Source organism: Podarcis liolepis (genome assembly GCF_965112155.1).
Source record: "Podarcis liolepis genome assembly, chromosome: Z".
Taxonomy (NCBI): Eukaryota; Metazoa; Chordata; class Lepidosauria; order Squamata; family Lacertidae; genus Podarcis; species Podarcis liolepis.
In genome coordinates this window covers 25,351,291-25,375,370 of record NC_139570.1, presented here as the reverse complement: position 1 = coordinate 25,375,370, position 24,080 = coordinate 25,351,291, and the positions used below count along the sequence as shown (strand labels likewise).

At 45.2% G+C, this 24,080-nt stretch overlaps 1 protein-coding gene across 1 annotated transcript in view; it reads right to left on the bottom strand.

The window, feature by feature from the left end:
- Nucleotides 1–24,080, bottom strand: part of COL4A5 (collagen type IV alpha 5 chain) — a 142,284-nt gene that overhangs the window by 72,367 nt on the left and 45,837 nt on the right. The window contains exons 2-8 of the mRNA XM_083484952.1: nucleotides 18,863–18,922; nucleotides 10,072–10,161; nucleotides 8,316–8,360; nucleotides 6,260–6,304; nucleotides 6,077–6,139; nucleotides 4,088–4,141; nucleotides 2,122–2,148 (exon numbers count right to left, since the gene is read on the bottom strand). Coding sequence (XP_083341078.1) covers nucleotides 2,122–2,148; nucleotides 4,088–4,141; nucleotides 6,077–6,139; nucleotides 6,260–6,304; nucleotides 8,316–8,360; nucleotides 10,072–10,161; nucleotides 18,863–18,922 — 384 coding nt within the window. The remainder of the gene's footprint in view (nucleotides 1–2,121; nucleotides 2,149–4,087; nucleotides 4,142–6,076; nucleotides 6,140–6,259; nucleotides 6,305–8,315; nucleotides 8,361–10,071; nucleotides 10,162–18,862; nucleotides 18,923–24,080) is intronic.

The following is a 24,080-nucleotide window of genomic DNA, read 5'->3' as shown; positions in this document are numbered from 1 at the left end:
GACAAAAACAAGCTGAAGCAAGCTTCAGGCTTGAACCCTCTTCCCTCGCATCTCCTACTCTGCTGCTGTCACATGGAAGAGACGGTTTAGTTACCGGTACATTTGAATCCCAAATTGTGGTCAGTCGTAACTATGGTTTGCTGAAACAAACCACCATCAAAAATCATAGATTGAAGTTGGCTTGTTTCAAACAAATCGTAATTAAGATCAACCACAATTTGTCCAATTCAGGTGATATAGAATCATAGAGTTGTAGAGTTGGAAGGGACTCCAAGGGTCACCTAGTCCAACCCCCCGTGATGCAGAAATGTCAGCTAAAGAATGACAGATGGCCATCCAACCTCTGCTTGAAAACCTCAAAGGAAGGAGAGTCCACAACCTCCTGAGGGAGATTGTTCCACTGTCCAAAAGCTCTTCCTGACCTCCTAGTCAGAATCTCCTTTCTTGTAACTTGAGCTATTGGTTCGAGTCCTACCCTCCAGAGAACGGAAAAACCCATGTTTGTTCCCTCTTCCAAGTGACAGCCCTTGAGATATTTGAATTTGGCTATGATATCTCCTCTCACTCTCCTCTTTTCCAGGCTAAACACCCCCAGCTCCTTCAACTGCTCCTCATAAAGCTTGCTTTCCATGCTCTTGATCATCTTGAAATAAAAAAATTCCTTCCAGTAGCACCTTAAAGACCAACTAAGTTAGTTCTTGGTATGAGCTTTCGTGTGCATGCACACTTCTTCAGATACACACGAAAGCTCATACCAAGAACTAACTTAGTTGGTCTTTAAGGTGCTACTGGAAGGAATTTTTTTATTTTGACTATGGCAGACCAACACGGCTACCTATCTACTACTTGATCATCTTGGTTGCCCTTCTTTGCACATGTTCCAGCTTGTCAACACCCTTAAGTTGTGATGCTCAGAACTAGACACAGAATTCCAGGTGTGGTCTGACCAAGGCAGAATAGAATGGTACTATTACTTCCCTTGAGCTGACACTATAATTCTGTTGATGCAGCCTAGAATAGTGTTAGCTTTTTTTGCTGCTGCATCACACAGTGATTCACACTGTTGACTCATGTTAAACTTGTGGTCCACCAGACCCCTAGATCCTGTTCACATGTACTGCTAGTAAGCCAGGTGTCTGCCACCTGATATTTGCGCATTTGGTTCTTCCTGCCTAAGTGAAGAACCTTACATTTGCCCCTATTGAAATTCATTTTCTTAGCTTTTGTAAAGTTGCAGTTTATCACAACCAGAAGCAAAAGCTTTCCAAATCCTCCTTCCAAATCATCAAACTAAACAGCCTTCCCCAATATCGTCCCTTCCGTGAGTTTTGCACTGCATCTCCCTCCATCACTGAGCATTGACCATGTTGGTTACACATGCTTTTCTGCAATGCTAAGTTCAGGTTATGAGACGCGGGTGGTGCTGTGGGTTAAACCTTGCCGATCAGAAGGTCGGCGGTTCGAATCCCCGCGACGGGGTGAGCTCCCATTGCTCGGTCCCTGCTCCTGCCAACCTAGCAGTTCGAAAGCACGTCAAAGTGCAAGTAGATAAATAAGTACCACTCCGGAGTGGAAACGGTGTTTCCGTGTGCTGCTCTGGTTCGCCAGAAGCGGCTTAGTCATGCTGGCCACATGACCCGGAAGCTGTACGCCAGCTCCCTCGGCCAATAAAGCAAGATGAGCGCCATAACCCCAGGGTCGGTCACGACTGGACCTCATGGTCAGGGGTCCCTTTACCTTTCTAAGTTCAGGTTCTGTGATAATTTTGCACTATAGAAATCATTGTTGTGGCCCAACACCCATGTTATAAGCTCTTTTGAACAAAACTGTGGTCACCCCATAAATTCAGTAAAGAGTGCTGCAGCATCATCTGAATTGTAGTCTTATCTTAAATTTTCTGGTGCGCTTCAGTCTGAGACGTATCTACTGGTGGCATTCACTGTAAATGAAAGAACTTCCCCCAATGCTGACATGCCAGTCTCCCTTGCCCCATTTTTATCCCCCATTTTCAACCACAAGAATGAGTTCTCAAAGTTGCTAGCTGCCAATAAAATGCATAATTAGACCAAATGTTATTGTTGAACGCTTGAGAATCAGCAGTGCATTCAAATGGCAACTTACCTTCATCCCTATTAGGCCAGGGGGACCCTGCAGCAAAAAAAAAAAAAAGCGGGGGGAGTAGAAAAAAAGAATTATGAATCTTCTATTAGATAGCAAATGCAGTTTCTTCCTTGCTTCAAATTGCAGTTCACTCAAACATACAACAGGTGGAGTCAAACACTTGAATACTGCCAAAGGTACTCTTTAGATTAGAAGAAAACCATGATTCAAGGAGCCTTGAGAGTTTGCCTCAAATAAGTCACTTGCAGCACTTACACAAGCTAAACGGAGCTTCTTTTTATCAACTCTTAAGGCTCAAAACTATGTGGGACAAGAGCACAATTCAAAGACAGGTCTCTCTGCCCTGAGGTGGATGCTGAAGTTTTAATATATAAAACACTTGAGAGGTCTCATAACATAACAAAACAATACACTACCACCATCAGTGCAATCATCCAATAAAAACAGACTGAGTAGAGTTAACACTAACTCGTGGTGCACAAGTTTTGTACAGCTGTCTTTAAAGAAATAGAAACAATCTGTAATATGACAATTGACAACTGAACAACTTGCTAGGAATTATAGATGTGTCGAATGAACAACTATGTTATAAAAACGGTTAATGTTTCTTTTGGTGGCAGCTTGCCCAGAAACTGCCAAACATTGGCACACTGCTACAGGACTACCACAGGACTGTGCACAAGGTTGGTCTGTTGCCCTGGCTGAAAAGTTAACCTGCAAAGCAAAAGCAGCCAGAGATTAAGCAAACCCTCCATGTTTTTATCATAGAATGGTAGAGTTGGAAGGGACTTTCAGCATCATCTAGTCCAACCCCCTACATGCAGGAATATGCAGCTGTCCCATACAGGGCTTGAACCTGCAGCCTTGGCGTTGTCAGCGCCATGCTCGAACCAACAGATTTATTTCATTTGTGTGCCATGAAGATCAATAGAGAAGGCCACCGCAAACTCATAGAAACTTGTGAAGAGATCTACTGGAGTAAGGACTCAAGTTATTGTGTCTGTCTTTCACAGGTCTAAGGGTCATTCCATATCAAGTGATCCAACTTTTTTACCTCATGCCATCCAATTTTCTTAATATTTTGTACAATTGTTGAATGATCAAAACTAAGTTTAAATCTAAAATTTTAATTTTTCATCTCATCCTGTTTTTGAGTTATGAGGGTTTGAAATTCCAAAAAATAAAATGACAGTTTTGGCCTTGCCGGACTACACAAAAATCTTTGAAGCTCAGCCCAGTATTGAGATATGTCAAAACTAAAAACGCAAATCTCTTCAGAACTTCAAGGGCTTTAATATGATATGTCACATGATGGACTTACTTAAAATAAAATAAAAAATTAAGTTACAGAGTTAGTCCCTCTGAGTTCAATGGGGCTTACTCCCTGGAAAGTAGACACAGGGTTGTAGCCTAAGGCTCACAATAAAATATCCACAGAAACACAGCACAGAAGCAAAATACGGTGAGCTAAGTTTGGGTGACATCCTATGCCAAACCATGGTTTAGTGTGAACTTAAGTGCACAAAGGTTTGTGGAAAGGTAGATTACAGTTGGTGCACCCCTCCTCTCATCCTTCTGCTGCTGTGCCGCTGAGAGCTATGGTTTGCCTTAGTGTGTAATCCAAATCCAGGTTCATGGTTTGTCTCCTCCAGACAAATAATGAGCTATAAACCGAACAACAAATCTTATTTATGAGTTCATTCTATAAGACAAGCCACGTGTCCTGGTTCAGACAACACTCTAAGCCAAATCATGGCTTAGCGCACAGCTGTGCAGGAAAAGCAGGATTGCAGGAGCAGCAAACTGGCCACGCTCTCCTCTCCAGGAGCCTGCATATTTGCAAAGTCATAGTTTGGCTTAGTGTTATGTCCAAACCAGCTCAGTCAAACAGTCCCCTCAAAGCCTCAAACAGCAGCTGAAAATCAACCACATATAGCAATTACAGCAGGAAGTTTCTTGTACTTACAGGGGGGCCTTGCAAACCTGGGAAACCTGGACTGCCAGGGTAGCCACGTTCTCCCTGTAGAGGACAGAACAAAGACTTGAATGCATCACCAAAGACAGCAGGAAGCCCAAATGCATGCTGCTATAAAACGAAACAGCAAAGGAGGCAGGTGTGTTGCAACCCCTGCTGTAACAGGGGTCATAGCAGATCTTTTTAAACACGAGGAAGGACACCCCCCATATACTCAATATTCTCTTCTTGCATCACTTTTATTTGATATATTTGAAAAAGACAGAAGCTCCAAGGAAGGAGGAAAACTGCCCAAGACCATTATAGACTGATGCACTTTCCATGCAGCTGGGACACCAATACTGATGTGGACACACAGACATGTGTGGGCCCTACGACAAAATTTTGCAGTATATTTCCACTGGAATTTTTCTGTTCAGGGCATCTATCCAGCCTGGAAAAGCAGCTTTGCAGTCTTGGAGGGATTTATTTTATGCAAGGGCCCACAAAATTAAAAACAACAACATTTTATTTATATTCCACCCATATGGCTGGGTTTCCCCAGCCACTGTGTGTTGCTCCCAGCAGAATAGTAAAAACACGATAAAACATCAAACACTAAAAACTTCCCTAAACAGGGCTGCCTTCAGATGTCGTCTAAAAGTCAGATAGTTGTTTATTTCCTTGACATCTGATGGGAGGGCGTTCCACAGGGCAGGCGCCACTACTGAAAAGGCCCTCTGCCTGCTTCCCTGTAACCTCATTTCTCATAGTGAGGGAACTAGCAGAAGACCCTTGGAGGAGGACCTCAGTGTCTGGGCTGAATGATGGGGGTGGAGACGCTCCTTCAGGTATACTGGGCCGAGGCCGTTTAGAGCTTTAAAGGTCAGCACCAGCACCAGCACTGGGAGCCAATGAACATCCTTTAGGACCATTGTCATATGGTCTTAGCAGCCACTCCCAGTCACCAGTCTAGCTGCCGCACACTGGATTAGTTGTAGTTTCCAAGTCACCTTCAAAGGTAGCCCCATGTAGAGCAAACTGCAGTAATTCAAGGAGGAGATAACAGAGCATGTACCACTCTGGCAAGACAGTGCGTAGGTAGGTCTCAGCCTGTGTACCAGATGGAGCTGGTAGACAGTTGCCCTGGATGCAGAATTGACCTGCACCTCCAAGGACAACTTTGAGTCCAAAATGACTCCCAGGTTGCGCACCTGGTCCTTCAGGGACACAGTTACCCTGTTCAAGACCAGGGAGTCCCCCAAACCCACCCACTCCCTGTTCCCCAAAACCAGTACTTCTGTCTTGTCAGGATTCAACCTCAATCTGTTGGCCGTCATCCATCCTCCAAACACCTCCGGACACTCACACAGGACCTTCACAGGTTCTGATTTGAAGGAGAGGTAGAGCTGGGTGTCATCCACATACAGAACTGGTGAACACCCAGCCCAAAATATCCTCTGTCTCACAAACACACACAAATTATTTTATTTTTGCAGTTGTATCTGCAATGCTGACAAAGGCACAGAAAATAAGTGTGTTCTCCTAATGCCTACTGCTCACTATTGTAGCCTTCAATCTTCACAGGAAAGCCCAGTTCCTTCAGGCACCTACTACCCCTAGACAGTACCACTTGGTCATTATAAAAACTTTTTAAGAACTGGTGCCAGCGTCTGATTTTTAGCTTTTCCCTCCCTGCCCCTGTGTGTGTCGTGTTTTTGTTTTAGAATGTAAGCCTGGGGGCAGAAACTGCCTTGTTTAAACTGACTGCTTGTAAGCCATTCAAGGAACCTATTTGGCTGGAAAGCAGGAGACACAAATGCTATAAATAAATAAAAATAAGATATCTGAATGGAAAACATATAGCTCAGGGGTAGCTAACATGGATGTTCTTCAGATGTTATTAGACTCCAACTCCCATCAGCCCCAGCCAGCATGGCCAATGTTCAGGGATGATGGGAGTGCAGCAGAGCTATGCATTTTCATCAGAACCAGTCCCACCTTTGTTCCATTGCATCCTGGGATACCTGGAGGTCCTGGAGCCCCATCCTGACCTGGTAGCCCCTGCAAGGTGGAAGGAAAAGAAGCACAATCACATTAAGGCAACACTGTGTGTATGCTCCAGAACAAAACATGAATTCTGCCATTGTTATTTCAGTATTGCTGTAGGCAAAGCTTACTTACAGGAAGTCCTGGTGTTCCCGGAAAGCCTGGTAGACCTGGAGGACCCTGAAGATGAGAAACAACCACACTCATGTTTAGATAAAAGGGATAAAGGAATTGTTATTCTCAAAAAGAGTTATCAGTCACAACTGGAAGTGTGAAAGGCACAAGCATTGCTAGTTTGGTGTGTCGAGGTGGGGAGCCACTCCCAACAGTCTGAGCCAGCATGGCCCATGGTGTGTGATGATGGGAATTGTAGTCCGGCAACATCCAGAGCGCACCAGGTTCCCCACCTCTAGAGCCTCTTCAACAGGGAACAAGGAGCACCCTCTACTTACCTGGTGCTCTGGGTAGCTTCATGGGCTGGGGAAGGGCTGCAGCAGAGTGGCAGAGCATCTACTTTGCATACAAAAGGTCCACAGTTATCCCTGGCATCTCCAGGTAGGGCTGGGGAAGACTCCCTGCCTGAAACCCTGGAGAGCCACTGCCAATCAGCGTAGACCAGGGTTTCTCAAACTTGGGTCTCCAGCTGCTTTCAGACTACAGTTTCCATCATCCCTGACCACTGGTTCTGCTAGCTGGGGAAGATGGGAGTTGTAATCAAAAAACAGCTGAGGACCCAAGTGTGGGAACCCTGGAGTAGACAATACTGCCTTCGTGTGAGAAGAAGGAAGAAATGTCCAAACACTGTGCTTCTATCTAACAGCGTTTATTTACAAGCAAATACAGCAATAACTCCATCAGAGCTGGAACACATCCTTGCTCTTTCTCTCGCTCTCGGAGCAGAAGTGAAACTAACTTCACAGACAAAGGAATTACGTGACTTCTACTTCCCGTAGAAGCCCCTCCCAGGTACAAGACACTCAGAAGGTTAACCCATTAACCACCATACTCCACAATACAGTGGTACCTCAGGTTAATAACTTAATTCGTTCCGGAGGGCCGTTGTTAACCTGATACCGTTCTTAACCTGAGGTACCACTTTAGCTAATGGGGCCTCCGCTGCCGCTGCACGATTTCTGTTCTCATCCTGAAGCAAAGTTCTTAACCTGAAGCACTATTTCTGGGTCAGCGGAGTCTGTAACCTGAAGTGTATGTAACTTGAAGCGTATGTAACCTGAAGCGTCTGTAACCCGAGGTACCACTGTACTGAGTTAACTGAACGCAATGATCTGACTTTTTATAAGACAGCATTCTATGTTCCAAAGGGATGAATTGCATTGACAGCATGTAGGCCCATTCATGGAGTGGCTCCACTAAATGAATTGTGCCCAAGGCCCCTTGTGGAGCTAGCAATGGTGTTGAAGAGAATTCTTGCTGCCTGGTGCATGTACCCATAAGAAACATGCCAGGGGCACACCTGTGTTTTATGGAAATGCAGGGTGGGGTAGGGAAATGTACCTGTAATATAAAAAGTTTGCAAAGAACCCCCAAGGCACTGGTGAGCCTCTGCCAGTCACCTGCTCTTCGCAAAATTCAGAGACACACATTACAACAGGTGTGGGGAAGCTTTTACCCTCCAGATGTTGCTGGACTCCAAATCCCATGAGCCACAGTCAGCACAGCCAATGAACAGGGATTTTCTTGGGGGGGGGGAGAGTGTAGTCCAGCAACATCTAGAGTGCCAAAGGTTCCTCATCTCTACATTATTGCTTTGGCTGTTGTGTTTTGTTTAAAGCGCGGCACATATTGCCTCAAAAATACACCACTTACTTTCAGTGGTGTTTGGTACCCACTGGGGTTGGTGGGGCAGAAGGCAGGGAGACCAACGGTGGGTGGAGCCCAAGCCAATGACAGGCAAAGCAGCCAATGACAGACAAAGCAAACTAATTTCTGTTTTGTTCCCATCCTTCTCCCATCCTGCTGAGTTCTAAAAGGGTCAACACTAAGGAGGAGGAAGCTGACAGCTACTTACACTGTCAGGCAGTAAGAAGGCTCTTAGGTGGGGGTTCACTTAGGGTGGACTGTGGTGAGTGGGGCAGCACCCCATTTGCCTTTACTGCTTATTTTGCTCTTGTCCTGTTGCCGCTCTCCACCCCCCAGTAACTGCATTTCAGAAAATTAAAACATCACTTACTCTAATTCCTTTGGGTCCAGGTGGCCCTGGGAATCCATCATCGCCCTGGAAAAAGAAAAAAACATGGGGCAGGGAAAAGAAGAGGAGGAGAAAAGTGAGCAATGAGTTAACATGAATTCAAAGACAGACATTGAAATCAACTTTTCCATTTAGCCTTAATTACAAAGACAACCCTCTTGCTTTTTGCATTATTTCAGACAGCTTGGCTGCATAACAGGAAATTTCAATTCCATGCCCCACCCCCAAATCACACAGAAGTTTTTCTAGGTTCATTATGAAAATCCTAGAGCAGGCGTGGGGAACCTTTGGCCCTCCAGATGTTGCTGAACAACAGCCCCCCCTCATTCCTGGCCATTGGCCATGCTTGCTTGTACTTCAGCAACATGTGGAGAGCCAAAAGTTCCTCACCCCATTCCAGAGAAACAAAGGTGCTCTTAAGTCTCAGGTCAGCATACTTACTTGCAAGAAAATCCTATTGAAACCATAGGATCTTACTCCCATGTAAATGGTCAGAATCAACGTCCAATACAATAAAAACATGTAAACACAGAAATCCAGAAAGTTCCCAAGCCAATGGATTTATGCTTAATTAATTCCTGAATTGCCTTTTACATACAAGGTTCAACCAAGGCAATTTGCAGACATATCATAAAAACAGTGTCTTCTTTTTCAAGGGAGGATAAAAAGTCAGGTTTACAAAAGAAGAGATCTTTTCACCCAGCTGGAAAACCTTCTCAAAACAAAAATGCCTTCAATTCTCCACAAAAAGTGCAGATAGTAGAGGCCTATAGTATCTCCGACAGAAGCTGTTCCACAGAACAGGAGCAGCAAAACAGAAAGCTCTGCTCCGAGTTACTGCAGCACAAGCGTCTGACATTTTTGGGATGTGGAAGAAAAGCTGTCCTGCAGAAACCAATGATCTACTGGGTATAAGAGGGATAAGGTGGTCTCTCAAGTAAATTTAGGATGAGGCTTCTTAGGCATTTTTATTTTATGTGATCAAATCAGACTTGTCATGGCCCTGGAATCCTGGGATACAATGTTCTCATGCAGCCCCCAAGAAGGAGATAGCTCTATGCCCCAGTGCTTTCTCTGTGGATCTCTTGACACTGGAGCCTACATCTCACCCACTGAACCCCAAGGAGACACTTCCACCACTAGACTCTCACAACTGAGTGAACAGCTCCTCAGATAAATCAGGAAACATATTTGTGTTTTCCCCAACTAAGTGCCCACTGCACTTAGTCCTTGCAAGAAAGTCCTGCAGCTTTAGATGATGAACTTGGGCGTGGGATGGGGGCTTTAATCACGACTGCCTGTCCCAGATCATTGAGCTGCAGCAGTTGTTCCAGGCCAGTGATGAGACAGCTTGCAGAATGCTCCTGAATTTATTGAAGACAGGGGGCAGGTAGAGAGCTTTCTCCCACTAGCATGTCCCTTCTTAATTCAAACTTCCTTGAATTAGGCTAGGGGACTTTAAATAAATATATAAAAAATAGATCCTCTGTGAGACGATTAATTTCAGAGTCTAAAACTAGACTAGCTGGCTGGTCCAATAACTCAGCTTCTTCTTACCTTACCTTTGTGTTTCTTTGCCAACACAGAAACAGTTCCAGGTGTACGAGGGATGTTAAAAGGAACACCTGCTCTGATGCAGTGAACACTATCTAAATGTCTGGACAACTAAAGCCATATTAGATATTTTATAGATCATGGCAACATGAGGCATTCATCATCCTTCTGTTGAGCTACTCACTTTTTCGCCTCGTGACCCAGCTGGTCCTTCTGGTCCAGGAAATCCAGGTAAGCCTGGTTGTCCTTCTAAACCTGGGAAGCCTCTCTCACCCTGCAAAATAAATAATAATAATAATAATAATAATAATAATAATAATAATAATAATAAATGAACGGAATCAAGAATTCTCACTATATAGTATGGAGAATCATTGTTTTCTCTTGGTATTTTCCGTCAAAAAACTCTTCCCATTTGCTATAAGAAATGCCATTTGTCTAACCATGCTGAATTCCTGTGTGCTGAATCTGCATCAGGAATTCCAGCAAACATCAAAATGGGATCCATTTGGTTCATTTGGCTCAGTTTTAGTTGCCTCACCCCCCAAAAAAAAAGTATTATAGGAAAAGGCTCAGAAAAAGGAAATCAAGATGACAGAGCAACTGCCCAATCAGCAAAGGTTACAGTATTTGTGGCTTTTCAGTTTACAAAAAAAAAAAAAAGGTGACTAATGGGGGACATGATCAATGTATACAAAATTTAAACACAGTGTGGAGAAAGCTAAGAGAGAAAAGTTTTTCTCCTTTTCTCGTAACACTAGAATTCATGGGCATCCAATGATGCTGAATATTGGAAGATTCAGGACAGACAGATGTAGTGATGACTACCAACTTGAATGGCTTTTAAAGAGAATTATACAAACTCACCGAGTGTAAGACTATCAATGGCTACAACTTTTTCTTCCCCAAGTTGTTCTTGTTTTTTGTTTTTAAAAAACCAATTTCCCTTCCACTGATGCCATGTTGGCTTAGGTTGAGGCCCAACCCATGTGTGTGTGTTAGGTGAATGAGGGAACTTTGGATCTCGTATATTCAAAGATCACCACCAACAGGAATGTCCTGCTTCAGCCTCTAACAGCAGTACAGCCTTTTGCAGGTGGGCCTCTAGCATGGACATGTTGCCCCACCAGCAGCTCTCTTCTCTGCCAGTGGAACGGTCCTTCTGCCCCATCCCAGTCTCCTCAGACAGCCTTCAGCATGTGTTAAGGTTGTGTCAACCAGCAGAAGATGATGGGAAGCCCTCAAGCAAGCCTGCTGGAAGCTCCGGGCAAATGTAAGTCTTTTAGAGCAGTGTTTCCCAAACGTTTTTGGGCAACGGCACACCTGTTTACCGGAAAAAAATCTCGCGGCACACCACCATTAAAGCCCCGCCCCGTGACGTCAGCGCGCAGCGTCACGCCGGGAGGGACGCACAAAAGTGAAAGTTTTTTCCCTTCCCCTTGCCGGGGTGGGAGGAGGCAGCAGAGCGAGGGACTGAGGGACGGCGGCAGCTGAGGCGGCGGCGATAGCGGGCGGAGGAGGAGCCGTCGCCGGGAGTTGCTGCTGCTGCTGTTGCTGCTGCTGCCCGGACATGCCGGCCTCCTCCTCCTCCGCTGTCTCGCAAGCAACCCACCCTCCCCCCGCTTCCCCAGACCGTCTCCCCCCCCACCGCCGTGTCCCCTACCTGTGCTGCAGCCCCACTAGCCCCAGCGTGATCACATGGGGCACGTCCAGCTCCGTGGGCCACAGGCCGGAGGCGATGCACCCGAACACGCCGCACTCCTCCCGAATCCCCAGCTCCTCGAATTCCATGGTGCCCGAGCGAACACGTGTTGTTGTCAGCGCAGCTGCTTCTGTTATTGCCGCTGCTGCCTCCTGCCGCCGCCGCCGCCTGGGTTTGAGGGGGGGGGGCGGAGGAGGAGGAGAAGGAGGCGGCGGCCTCAGAGGCGCGAGTTCCTCTCCGCGCCCACCCCTTGCGCCCGCCTCATTTACATGCATACATTACGAAGGGGCGAAATTCCCCGCCTCGGGGCTGCTCCGCGTGGTGGAGTTGGTTTCCCCACCCCAGAGGAGCAGAGCAAGAGAGGTCGCCTTCGGGGCGGGGGGGGCTACTTTGTATCTGCCTTTGGACACAAGTTAGCTCCCGCTCGCTCTTTCTCTCTCCCCACAAGTTAACTTTGTTTCCCTCTCTCTTTCTCTCCGCGCGCGCGTGCTTCTGAGAGCGAGTTTTGCCCAGTGGCTCCGAGAGTGTAAACGGCTGGCTGAAGTGCTGAGGAGACCGCGAAGGGCGGAGGGAGCTGGGCTTTGCGCGCGACGGAAGGGGTTATTCCCCCCCCTTATGGAAACGGGGTTTGAGGGAATAAGGGGTAGGGAGGAGACTTCGGTTTTTGCGCGACTGAGCAGGGGAAGGGGGCGTCGGCGGGCGCTCGCCTCAGATTGGAGAAACGCTACCAAAGGGTTGTGAGCGGGGGGGGGGGTGTTAAAAACATCCCTCCCTCCGTGGGTGGAGGAAAGGGGGCTGGGAGGCAGGATGTGGCCCCGGCGGAGAGTTTTAGGTGGCCCAACCCCTTCCCTTTCCCAATGAGGTGGAAGCATTGGCGGGTTTCTGCAACCGCGCCCCGCCCCCTTCCGCCGTCCGTGCCCCCCCTCCCTTCGTACGCAGCCCCAAAAGTGCCTCCGGACTCCGAACGCGCTTCTTTTTCGGGTCGCTTCCCTCTCGCGCGCTGCTCACTTGGTTTTGTTCTCTCCTAGGCGCCCGACTCGCCCGCCTCCCTCCCACGGCACACCAGCCGGTGTCTCACGGCACACTAGTGTGCCGCGGAACACCGGTTGGGAAACACTGTTTTAGAGGACAGACTGCCAACATGACACCCTCCAGAGATCAGGGACTTTAACTCTCATCAGACCCAGCGAGGAAGGTCAATGGTGATGGGTTATGGGAGCTGTCGTCCACAACACTGGGAGGGCACCACATTAACATAGCCTCCAACATTTCTCCGATGAAAATAGGGATGTCCTATTTAATAATAGGGATGTCCTATTTAATTTTTATTACTTATACCCCACCCATCTGACTGGGTTGCCCCAGCCACTCTAGGCAGCTTCCAAAATATTAAAAACATAGTAAAATATTAAACATTAAAAAACCTTCCTTATAGTTAACTGCCTTCAGATAGCTCAGGGGTTGGATTAACTCCATACCCTCCAATATTTCTGTAATGAAAATAGGGATGTCCTAAGGAAAAGTGGGACATTCCAGGATCAAATCAGAAACCAGGATGGCTTCTGTAAATCTGGGACTGTCCCTGGAAAATACTAACTATCTGCAGTAACTATCCCTGCTTTAGAGGGCCTGATGAAGACACATGGGGAATGTGCTCCAAGATCTTCTATGTTTTTTGTTCTTAGTGATCCACTTCTGAAAGCTGGGTCAGCCTTGAACTAACTTTACATCATGGCCAAAAGGTCAACCAAATCTTGCATCCAATATATGAATTTCCCCTATAGTGAGCTGCTAATTAGTACAGGAAATAGGTGATACCTGGAAGGGATTATCTTGCGCAGCTCCGTGACCCTGCTATTTCTGCTTTAATCCATTGCCAGGTTTGATCTTAACATGGCCCAAATACCTTGAATCCAGGAAAGTCCTCAAGCATTCCATTCACTTTTGTATGGATTGTTTGTTTGTCCTAAGCACTAAATATGTAGCTTTGGCATGCATTCTACTATCACACCCTGTACCTGGCACGCTGTTAGTGAGGTGGTGGCAAGGTGAACAGGGGGTAAAAGGCAAAGACAGGCCCAGCCACTAGGAAACAGTTTGCAAAGTCCTAAGTGCTCAGGAGAGTAAGCCAGTCTGACTTGGGAGCTTTTCTAAGCCTCAGGAAATAGCATGCAGCCTGTTTGAAATAATCACCATTAAGATGATTCCTAATTGGTTGCACTATAGTTCTCTTCTTTTCCTTGAACATACAGTACAATCACATCTTACTCAGTTCCAGAGGCAGTACATCTCTAAATAGCACTTGCTCAGGGGCAAACACTGCTAAGGCCCTGCAGTATTAACAGACAGAACTAGTTACATCATCCCTTTCAGATGTTAACTGCAGTGGTTGTACTGTGGTTTGTTTGTTTTTACTAAGGCTGGTTATAGGATGGAGATGAGGAAGCAGTGACCCTTCAGATGTTTTTGGACGACAACTCCCATCATCCCTGACTATTGGCTATTCTGGCTGGGGCTGAATATGAAATAGTTCCCTAACACTGCTACGGGAAAATAAATATTTTGTGGAAGCACTTTTTAAACCTCCTGGTGGGAGGAAAGAATTTCGAAATGTGAGATTGCTACCTCTGAATTCCACCTACTTCACGTAGAGCGTACCTCTGAATTCCACCTACTTCACGTAAATGCCCGTTTCCCTTTGGTGGACGCAGCAAGGGCAACCCTGCCTTTTGAGATCAACATACAGTGTAATATTTTCCCTCATAGAAGGCAAGTGCAGATCAGCCCTGATATGCATGGAATCTGCCTTGAGAAATGTGTATGTTGGGAAACAGTGGAAAGGGTTGAATCATGGCAAAGACCTTTAATGTTCACATAGCGCAGGTGGGACTGTTCAGCAGCACACGGAACTGCAAGCCTCTTGTCAGGCAGATGTTTTCCAGAATTGGAGCCCATGCAGTTTGCGCAGGGATTAGGGAAGCAAAAGGTGTACATGTGGCGTTATTTGTTTTAGATACTCAACAAAGAGTGTGTGCTTCTGAATTGTTCTCATGGATTAGCTACGTTAAGCACCTGGAACAAGAGAGACGGATGACAGTTCATGCCCCGAAGAAGAACCCGCCAAGAACTTGTCCTACAGGAGGAAACTGATTGGCACAAATGGAAGCAATCAGAGTGAGATACCTTGTCCTGCATCACTGTGGCAGTCCCCCATTGATATAGGCCACAATCACACCATGCATCTAAAGCATTGTTATACCACTTTGACAGTCACATTTCCCCCTAAAGAATTCTGGGAGCTGCAGTTTGTGAAGAGTGCTAAGGGTTGTTGGGAGACCCCCTGTTTCCCTCACAGAGCTACAGTTCTCAGAACAGTATGACCATCAATCTCTCTTCCCAGGGAACTCTTGCCCCCCTGTTGAATAGCTGGCCTGATGTTCCTTATGCTGAAGCTAGCATGGCTGCCTATCATGGCCATGAGAACTGCAGAGCTTGACTACATTTTCATTTTTATCTATACAGAAGGATATGTTGATTTTGGCTGGAAGGAAGGAAGGTTGGTTTTAAAAAACGAAAGCCAAGACAGCATGGCATAGCAACATCTGATGGGCCAAAGCTTCCCCATAACTACTTCATAAACAGTTCTATCAATTTTCATCAAACCATGTCAATGTGGAATCCTGATGAAAACCCAACTTGGATGGTCTTAAGAAAAGGAGGTGGAAGACTAGACCTATTCATGTATGATAAGGCTATCTGTTCCTACTAGCTGTGTTGGGAATGCTAGAGGCAGGGAGCCCCCTGAATTGGTGGGACTCCCAAATGTGGTGGTCTGCTATTGCACTCAGGTCCTGGTTGCAGGCTCCCCATTAGGACATCTGGCTGGACGCTGTGAGAACAGGATGCTGGACAAGATGGCCTGATTCAGCCACTGGCCTGATCCAGCTACAGTACTCCTCTCTGAAGTTGCAGTTGGGTGCATCTGCTACCAGCATCCATGCCTAGCTTGACCCTTTGCCTCCTGCAAAAAGCCCTCCTTGTTTGTTCAAACCACACAGCATTTATCTTTCTTTCTTTTTCTTTCTTTTATAAAAAAGGCCCTCTATCATTATGACAGAAGTTCATAATGGTACTTTTTAAGTATGTGTGTGCACGCACACAAACAAAAACAAAGTGAAGTTTTAGCAGCACAACCTCATTTAACCTTGTATTATTGCCAAGAAGACTAAGCCTTAGGCTTAGCACACACATATGCTATGAACCTTTGGCAAGCACATTTGCCAAAATATGATCTCATTCAATTGAGCCACCTGGATAGATAGGCGTGGCCCCTGGGGTAGCTTCTGTGAGGCACCCCGAACAACTCACTGGGGGAAATGTTTACTGCACCAACGCAGCTTGGCATTGAAAGCGTAACTCAGTGGCAAGTTTGAGAACCAAAAGAAACTGAATTGTGCTTTTCAAGTCCATTGGAAATTTACATTCACAAGCACAACTACTTATTTTATCCAGGGCGGGTTACAACAATTAAAACACAATATTGAAAAACAGTTTAAAGTAAGTTAAAATTATAGAAATAGGGTGCCTTGGAGGGAACTGTGGAGAGCAGTGGGGAACTGTGGCTCTCCATATGCTAACAGACATCAATGCACGCTCTGCTAGCCACATCTGGAAAGCTACAGGTTCCCCCATTCCTCAAACAGAAGAATCAATCCAACAGAGGACTGCCCTCTGCAGATGTTACACCATGGCCACCCTAGTGCCAACACAGGACAGGGCTTTATTTATGGTGGCACCAAAACAGTAAAGGTAAAGGGACCCCTGACCATGAGGTCCAGTCGTGACCGACTCTGGGGTTGTGGTGCTCATCTTGCTTTATTGGCCGAGGGAGCCGGTGTACAGCTTCCAGGTCATGTGGCCAGCATGACTAAGCCGCTTCTGGCGAACCAGACCAGCGCACGGAAACGCCGTTTACCTTCCCACTGCAGCGGTACCTATTTATCTACTTGCACTTTGATGTGCTTTCGAACTGCTAGGTTGGCAGGAGCAGGGACTGAGCAACGGGAGCTCGCCCCGTCACAGGGATTCGAACTGCCAACCTTCTGATCAGCAAAGTCCTAGGCTCTGTGGTTTAACCCACAGCGCCACCCACATCCCTTACCAAAACAGTAGAACTCCAAATGTATAGAAGTCCCTCCATAGAGACGTTCGCCTCACTCCTTCCATATTGACTCAAGGCATCAGGCCAAGGAGGAAGGACCAGAGCTCTGTAGTAGAGCATCTGTTTTTGCATGCAGAAGGTCTCAGGTTCAATCCCTGGTATTTCCAGGGAATAACTCCTGCCTGAAATCCTGGACAACAGCTGCCAGTCCGTGTAGACAATACTGAGCTAGATGGACCTATGTCCTTAATCAGTCAGCTTCCTATGTTCCTAAAGGTGATCTGGAAAGTTTTGGGGTTTCCCCAATTAGCTCCTTTCTTGTTTCTACTCCTCTTATTGGTGTTGCTACTATTTAGTATTTAAGAGAGTTTTAAAAATAGCTTGGAATCTAATGGGCGCAGGAGAAGAGTTTGTTAATACCAGTTGTAAAATGCCATGTTGTTTTCTTACAGTTCTTCCTCAGGGGACTAGTCCAGCATCCTGTTCTTGCAGCAGCCAACTAGGTGCAGGACCTGCGCACAAGAACACTCTTCTGCCCTCCTGCAGCTTCCAGCTCCTGCTATTCAGAAGCACTGCTGATCCAGCCATGGAGGCAGAACAGAGCCATCATGGCTAGGAGCCATCTGTAGCTCTCTCCTCCATGAGCAGTTTCCTAAAAATGCTTAGGGACCGATATATAATTGGCATTAATAAATATGTTTCCTGAAGTAGTTGGACTTCATGGTCCTTTGGGCATGCTCAGATTTTAAAAGTGTACCCTGTTAGAATTGGGGGAGAGTCTGTTCTGTTGTGTTCTCTGTGGAACATTCTCCTCTCTGAACTGAAGCAGGCACCAAACCAGCTGTCATTTAGGGTCCTTTTGAACAATTGAATAAAAACAACTGATTTTTTTTATTCCCAGGCCTTATCTGACTTTTAGTACCAGTTGGTTTAAATTTGCCTTAGGTTGGATATTTTCCTGTTTTGTACATAATGTTTTGTTTCTGCATTTGATCATTTAGTGTGGCAGCACCCAAACTTTGGAACTCCCTGCTTGTTGAGATCAAGCAGGCGCCTTCACTGTACTATTTTTGGCACCTGCATCAAACATTCCTGTTTAGACAAGCCTATGCAGATGTATAGACAGTTGAGATGATTTAATCTGTTTTATTATTTGAACTTTGGTATGTTTTCAAGTAGGGTTGTCCATTTTTTCTCAGTTTTACTATTTTTTTCCCTTTTGTAAAGTGCTTTGAGGTTGTTGGGCTTCTTTTTTTACAATCAAGTGGTGTAATTCTTTTTCATGATAATAAATAAATGGGTTTATTCCTGCATTTTTATTAACAACCTTGAGATTTTATAAACATTTTTTTTTGAAAAACGAATAGCCTCCCATCTAGACTACTGCAACACACTTTATGTAGTGCTGCCCTTGAATACGGCCCAGAAACTGCATCTAGTGAAAAATGCCACAACCAGGTTCTTGGCTTGAGCAGTAAGAAGAGCCAGTTACGGTGATCTTGAAATTTATGTACTCAATTCAAGGTATCAGTACCAGTACACAAGGCTCCATTCATAGTAGGACCCAAGTACTGAAAGGAATGCTTTCCCTGATCTCCCTCTTTTGTAAGGTATGCAATAATTAATGGATTATATGTATTATAAAGTATCCTATAAATATATTCCATGTGCTTTTGGGATGTTTAATATAGAATTAAACATCCTAAAATTAAATAGAATTAAATAGAATTAAATAGAATTAAACTTCCTAAAATTAAATAGAATTAAATAGAATTAAACATCCTAAAATTAAACATTAAAAGAATTAAACATCCTATAGAATGTTTAACAATCTGCCTTTGAGACTTAGCCAACTGGCAGGTTACAAATATTTAAATTCTTACAACGATCTTAATTACTAACATTGAAATCTGAACACATTTATTAGAAACTCTCTATAAACAAATGGTTATATTTTTTTGTTAGAGAAAACAGAGCAGAATATAAATTGTTTTCATTGCTGTGCGGCTTGTCAAATTCTTTTAGTCCAGTGGAGCAAAAACTCTTCAGGATCCAGATATGTTTCCTCCTGCACACACACACACACACACACCCACACACACACCTGCTCACCTTTCCCCCTTTTGTTCCGCTACAGTCGCATTTGGATCCTGACGAACATCCATGGCATGCCTAGAAAAGAGATATAAAAAGAGAACATTAAAAGTTTGCAAAGAACTTTCCCACCCCACCAAATATGTGCTAATGAGGAGGAATTTCAATCGCTTATTTTATGAACACAGTTTAAGGTTAGCACACTTCATCAATCGGGGGGGGGGGGGGGGAATTGGGAGTGCAACATGTGAATTTTAATCAGTTAAATGGACTGACCTCACATATTCTTTTAAGAATAATCTCAACCCTGAAAGGGGGAGAAATGCAGAACACCTTGCTTCTCCCTTTACAACCTCTCAAAAAAAGAAAGAAAAAACCAAGCAGCAGCAACAACAGCCAACCCTAGTTTTTCCCTCAAGACATTGGATATATTAATTGGATGTTTTTTATCGGAAAATTAATAAAAATGATTAAAAAAAAGAAAAGAACACATTCTGATTCATGCCCAGGCCATCCCACACCCTAAGGGTGCTTCTAAATGACCCATTTATTGAGCTCTCACTCTGTTTGCAGGGAGGCAAGAAGTCTTTAGTGTTAAGTTGTGGGTGAACATATCAGACGACACAGCGATTCTTCAAACAGCTCTTGTTTATTCACAGGTCAGAACAGAACTGAACAGCAAACAGCTCAGCCGGCCTGCTTTTATAGAGCTCCACTAGAACGCAACAGTAACCACTTTCTGTAACTATCCAATCACTGAATGTCACTTTCAATCCCTTATTTGCATATGTGGACCTGAACCATCTACAGCAGGGGTGTGAAACTCAAATTCATCAGGGGCCGCATCAGCAGTTTGGTCACCCTCAAAGGGCCGGTTGTATCTGTAGGACTATGTGTCCCCTCTTTATTATCATAAATTATTGTCACTGCATTCAATTATTACTGTTTTTTGTAATAATGTAGGTAATAACTAGCTCTGAAAGCAGAAACATAGTCAGAATAATGGCAAGTAGATATTCAAATGTACAATTATTGTACAATTTATCCTCTAGTATAAATTGTAGAGGATCCTCAACAGGGTCCCTTCCAACTCTACAATACTGTACTATAATTCTAGGTGAAAGGAGCCGAAAGGGCAAAATCGCTTCCCAAAGGTGTATTTCCATGTGAGAAAAGATTTAAAGTGAGGCAGGAAATAGTTAAGCAGGGAGATGTGGAGAGGTGGGAGAGGGCTGAGAAAGAGAGGGGGGGAGAGTCGCCCTGTTAATTTGTTTGCAACTTCAAAAACACAGCCCATTACTTAAGAAAAGAAACCCATGAGGTTTTTTTAGGTTACGTATTGGTTGTTGAGCTTTTTAAAGGGAGGGTTGCTGTGCCTGAAAGAGCGGAACAGGGGTGAGGACGAACGTGGGCGCTGCAAAATCAGCCAAGGGAGTGCGAACGCAGCAACGAAAAGCAGACCGCCAGAGTCCTAGCACCTCCACGACGGTCGGATACATGGAGATTCTTTTTATAGAAAAACAAATTCTCTGGCTTGTAGGCTGCCGCGCATGCGCTGAAGAGGCGGCTTTCTTGTGTCAAAAAAAGGCGAGAATAAAAGGTGAAGGCTGGCGGCCAGCGGTGGCTACACGGGCCACATGATGAGGTCTGGCGGGCCGGATTCGGCCCACGGGCCTTGTGTTTGACACCCGTGATCTACAGTATCCCCCTGCTGGCCCAGGGTGAGAACTTCAGTACATAACGTTTAGCAAGTGCTTTTCCAGACTCCTCACTGCATTTTACCAGTCACTTTCCTTATCTCAAGAAGTCGGATCTCCTGGGGGAAGCAGGTTTGTTGCACAAGAACTCCAAATCAGCTTTCATTGTGCAACCCGGATGTGCTGGGATGTGACTGAACCACACCTTAAAACAGCAACAGCACCCCCCTGCCTCCCTGATCCTCCCCTGCCTCAACTGGGGTCCCCTCGTATCTGCACAGAAATCTGTTTCCCAAATAATTCTCCTCTCTTCATAATAATCACCGCTCCTTAAATAGACACTGGCTTCCTGTCTATTCCCAAATCTAGTACATGTTCCTTGACCTTGCCTTCAGAGCCCTCCATCGCCTTGCCCCCCCAACTCTTCTCCCCACAGCCCTGCCGTTCATCTTCACTCTTCTACCCTCCCCTTTCCAAAGCTCTACCTGATATTTCAAGCATCTATAGAAGGGGTCAGCAAACTTTTTCAGCAGGGGGCCAGTCCACTGTTCCTCAGACCCTGTGGGGGGCCGGACTATATTTTTTTTGGGGGGGGGATGAATGAATTCCTATGCCCCACAAATAACCCAGAGGTGCATTTTAAATAAAAGCACACATTCTACTCACATAAAAACACCAGGCAGGCAGCACAAATAACCCAGAGATACATTTTAAATAAAAGGACAAATTCCACTCATGTAAAAACACGCTGACTCCTGGACCATCTGAGGGCCGGATTGAGAAGGCAATTAGGTTGCATCTGGCCCACGGTCCTTAGCTTGCATACCCATGAGCTACAGCAAGTCTCCCTTGCTCCCCATACAACGTATTTTCCGTTCTATAAGATGCACCCGACCATAAGACGCACCTAGTTTTTAGAGAAGGAAAACAAGGAAAAAAAATATTCTGAATCAAATGTTGTACTAAACTATTTAATAAACAACCAAAGGGTTTCATCAGGATACCCTGAACCTTGAAGATACTTATATCACCCCCCACCCCCCACACGCCCAAGGAAGCTGCTAGGTAGGAGATCAGGACAGCCAAAAGGAAGAACTTTGCACAATGTATGGTTAAAAGACAGAACTTGCTACAAGACTGAGCGACAACTACTAGCTTGGGTGACTTCAAAAGGAGATTAAACAAGGGGCGCTGCACAGCTCTCCCTCTCTGCACAGCGCCTCTCCAGCAAAGCGGGAGGAGAAACAGAAGGGGCTCCATTTCTCCTCCCGCTTTGCTGAAGGGGCACTGCGCAGCTTTCCCTCTCTGCACAGTGCTCGTCCAGAGAAGCGAAGTCAGAACAGCAAGAGGGATCGCTGCGCAGCGGCCCCTCTTGCTGTTCTGGCTTCTGGGATAGCCATGCGAAGCCTCTTCAGGGCAGGGGGAGCGTTCCTTCTGTTGCCCTGAAGAGGCTTCGCACGGCTATCCCACTGCTTTCACTGCACAGCGATCCCTCTTGCTGTTCTGGCTTCAGCGATAGCTGCACAGCCTGCGTTCGCTCCATAAGACGCACACACATTTCCCCTTACTTTTTAGGAGGGGAAAAGTGCATCTTATACAGCAAAAAATACGGTACTTGGAACTGCCTCCCAGGACACCTGTGTGCTGGCGTTTCTTCACATCCAACCTACCTCAAAGCCCACTTTCCCTTTGAGGCCTTTGGCATAACCCTTTCATTCTCACATCTTACTGTGAAGCCTAAGCATCTGTAACTGAATCCACTGCGTATTGCTTCCATGCATACACTCCCCCGCCCCCACATTTTATCTGCATAAATTTTTTATTATTATTGTAAGCTGCTCGGGGCAGAGGCCTATCCTTGTGCACTCTGAAAAGCACCGTGTGAACTGAAGATGAGACACTGCGTGTGTAAACATACATGTTTATATGAACACACACATACACACACTGCTATTACACAGGCTTCTGAAGTCATCATGGCTTGTTCTAATCAGTGATTGTTCCATATATATGAACTGTTCATATATATGTGAACTGTTATGTGAGGCCCACCTAAAACGTAGTGTGTAACAACTTCTTTTGTTTCATTTGAGAACATGTCACAGCAGACCTTGTAAGAGGCATTCTTTATTCTCTCTCACACGCACAATGGGAAATGCTTCTTCTAAAACAACACAAGTGTGTGTTGTAAAAAAATCTGTTGCCTGATTAGACAGGCCTTTTAAAATCAGCTAAGCCAACCTAACATGCGTCCCCATACATTTCTCATTTTCCTGATTACAGGGAAGAAGCAATTTCTTGCAGGTTCTTGCCTTCATTGTCGCACCACTCATGCAGATAGTTCTTTATACTTATTAAACTGGCTGCTTAATTTCTGCACAGACTCAAGAGCCATATCTTTTTCACATAGCCAGGAATTGTCGCAATAAGAATGCCAGCCAATAGGTGGCACACCTTGCTCTCAGTCAGAAGATGCAGGTAAGCCAAATCTGTCCAGTTCTGAGGGAAAGAATAACTTCCTCTTCTCCGATGCTTTTGGCACCCAGATCTAAAAGTACAGTGGTACCTCGGGTTACATACGCTTCAGGTTACATACGCTTCAGGTTACAGACTCCGCTAACCCAGAAATAGTACCTCAGGTTAAGAACTTTGCTTCAGGATGAGAACAGAAATTGCACGGCGGTAGCGGGAGGCCCCATTAGCTAAAGTGGTGCTTCAGGTTAAGAACAGTTTCAGGTTAAGAACAGACCTCCGGAACAAATTAAGTACTTAACCCGAGGTACCACTGTAAAGTTAATATTCTATGGAAAAATCAAGAGATGGGAGGCAAGAACAAATGATGGGATGTCACAGCAGCTAGAATTTTGAGCATTTAACTTCAGTGACCTAGGTTCTAGGCAAGTTCATTTTCATATGTGTGTGTGTGTTTAACTTGTACACTGTTTTTCTACAATGTTGTATGTTTTGTTATTGAGTACAGCAGCAGCAGCAGCAACAAAACTCTACAATTTAAAATGAAACAAAGTTACAATGAAAATACAATTTAAAACTAATAATGATATTTAGTAATCCATTTCAGCTCTTGCAGCCAATCGGAAGTCGCAGAAGCCCCGTCAGGCATTCGGCTTCCAAAAATAGTTCGCAAACCGGAACAGTCACTTTTGGGTTTGCGGCGTTCGGGAGCCAAAATGTTCAAAAACTAAGCTGTTCGAAAACCAAGGTACAACTGTATTATAAGATCATTATTTCTTCAGAATGCCAGAAAAAATGTAACCACTCCCAGTTAAAATAAAACATTAGGCGAAGTCGTAAGAGATCAGCAGAAAAAACAGCAAAAAAATTAGATAAAAATTGCTAAAGGCCATGAATAAAAGATCAATTTGGCAGCCACATTGTGCAATTGTACAGAAAGCACAAATATACAGTGGTACCTCAGGTTACATACGCTTCAAGTTACATACGCTTCAGGTTACAGACTCCGCTAACCCAGAAATAGTGCTTCAAGTTAAGAACTTTGCTTCAGGATGAGAACAGAAATC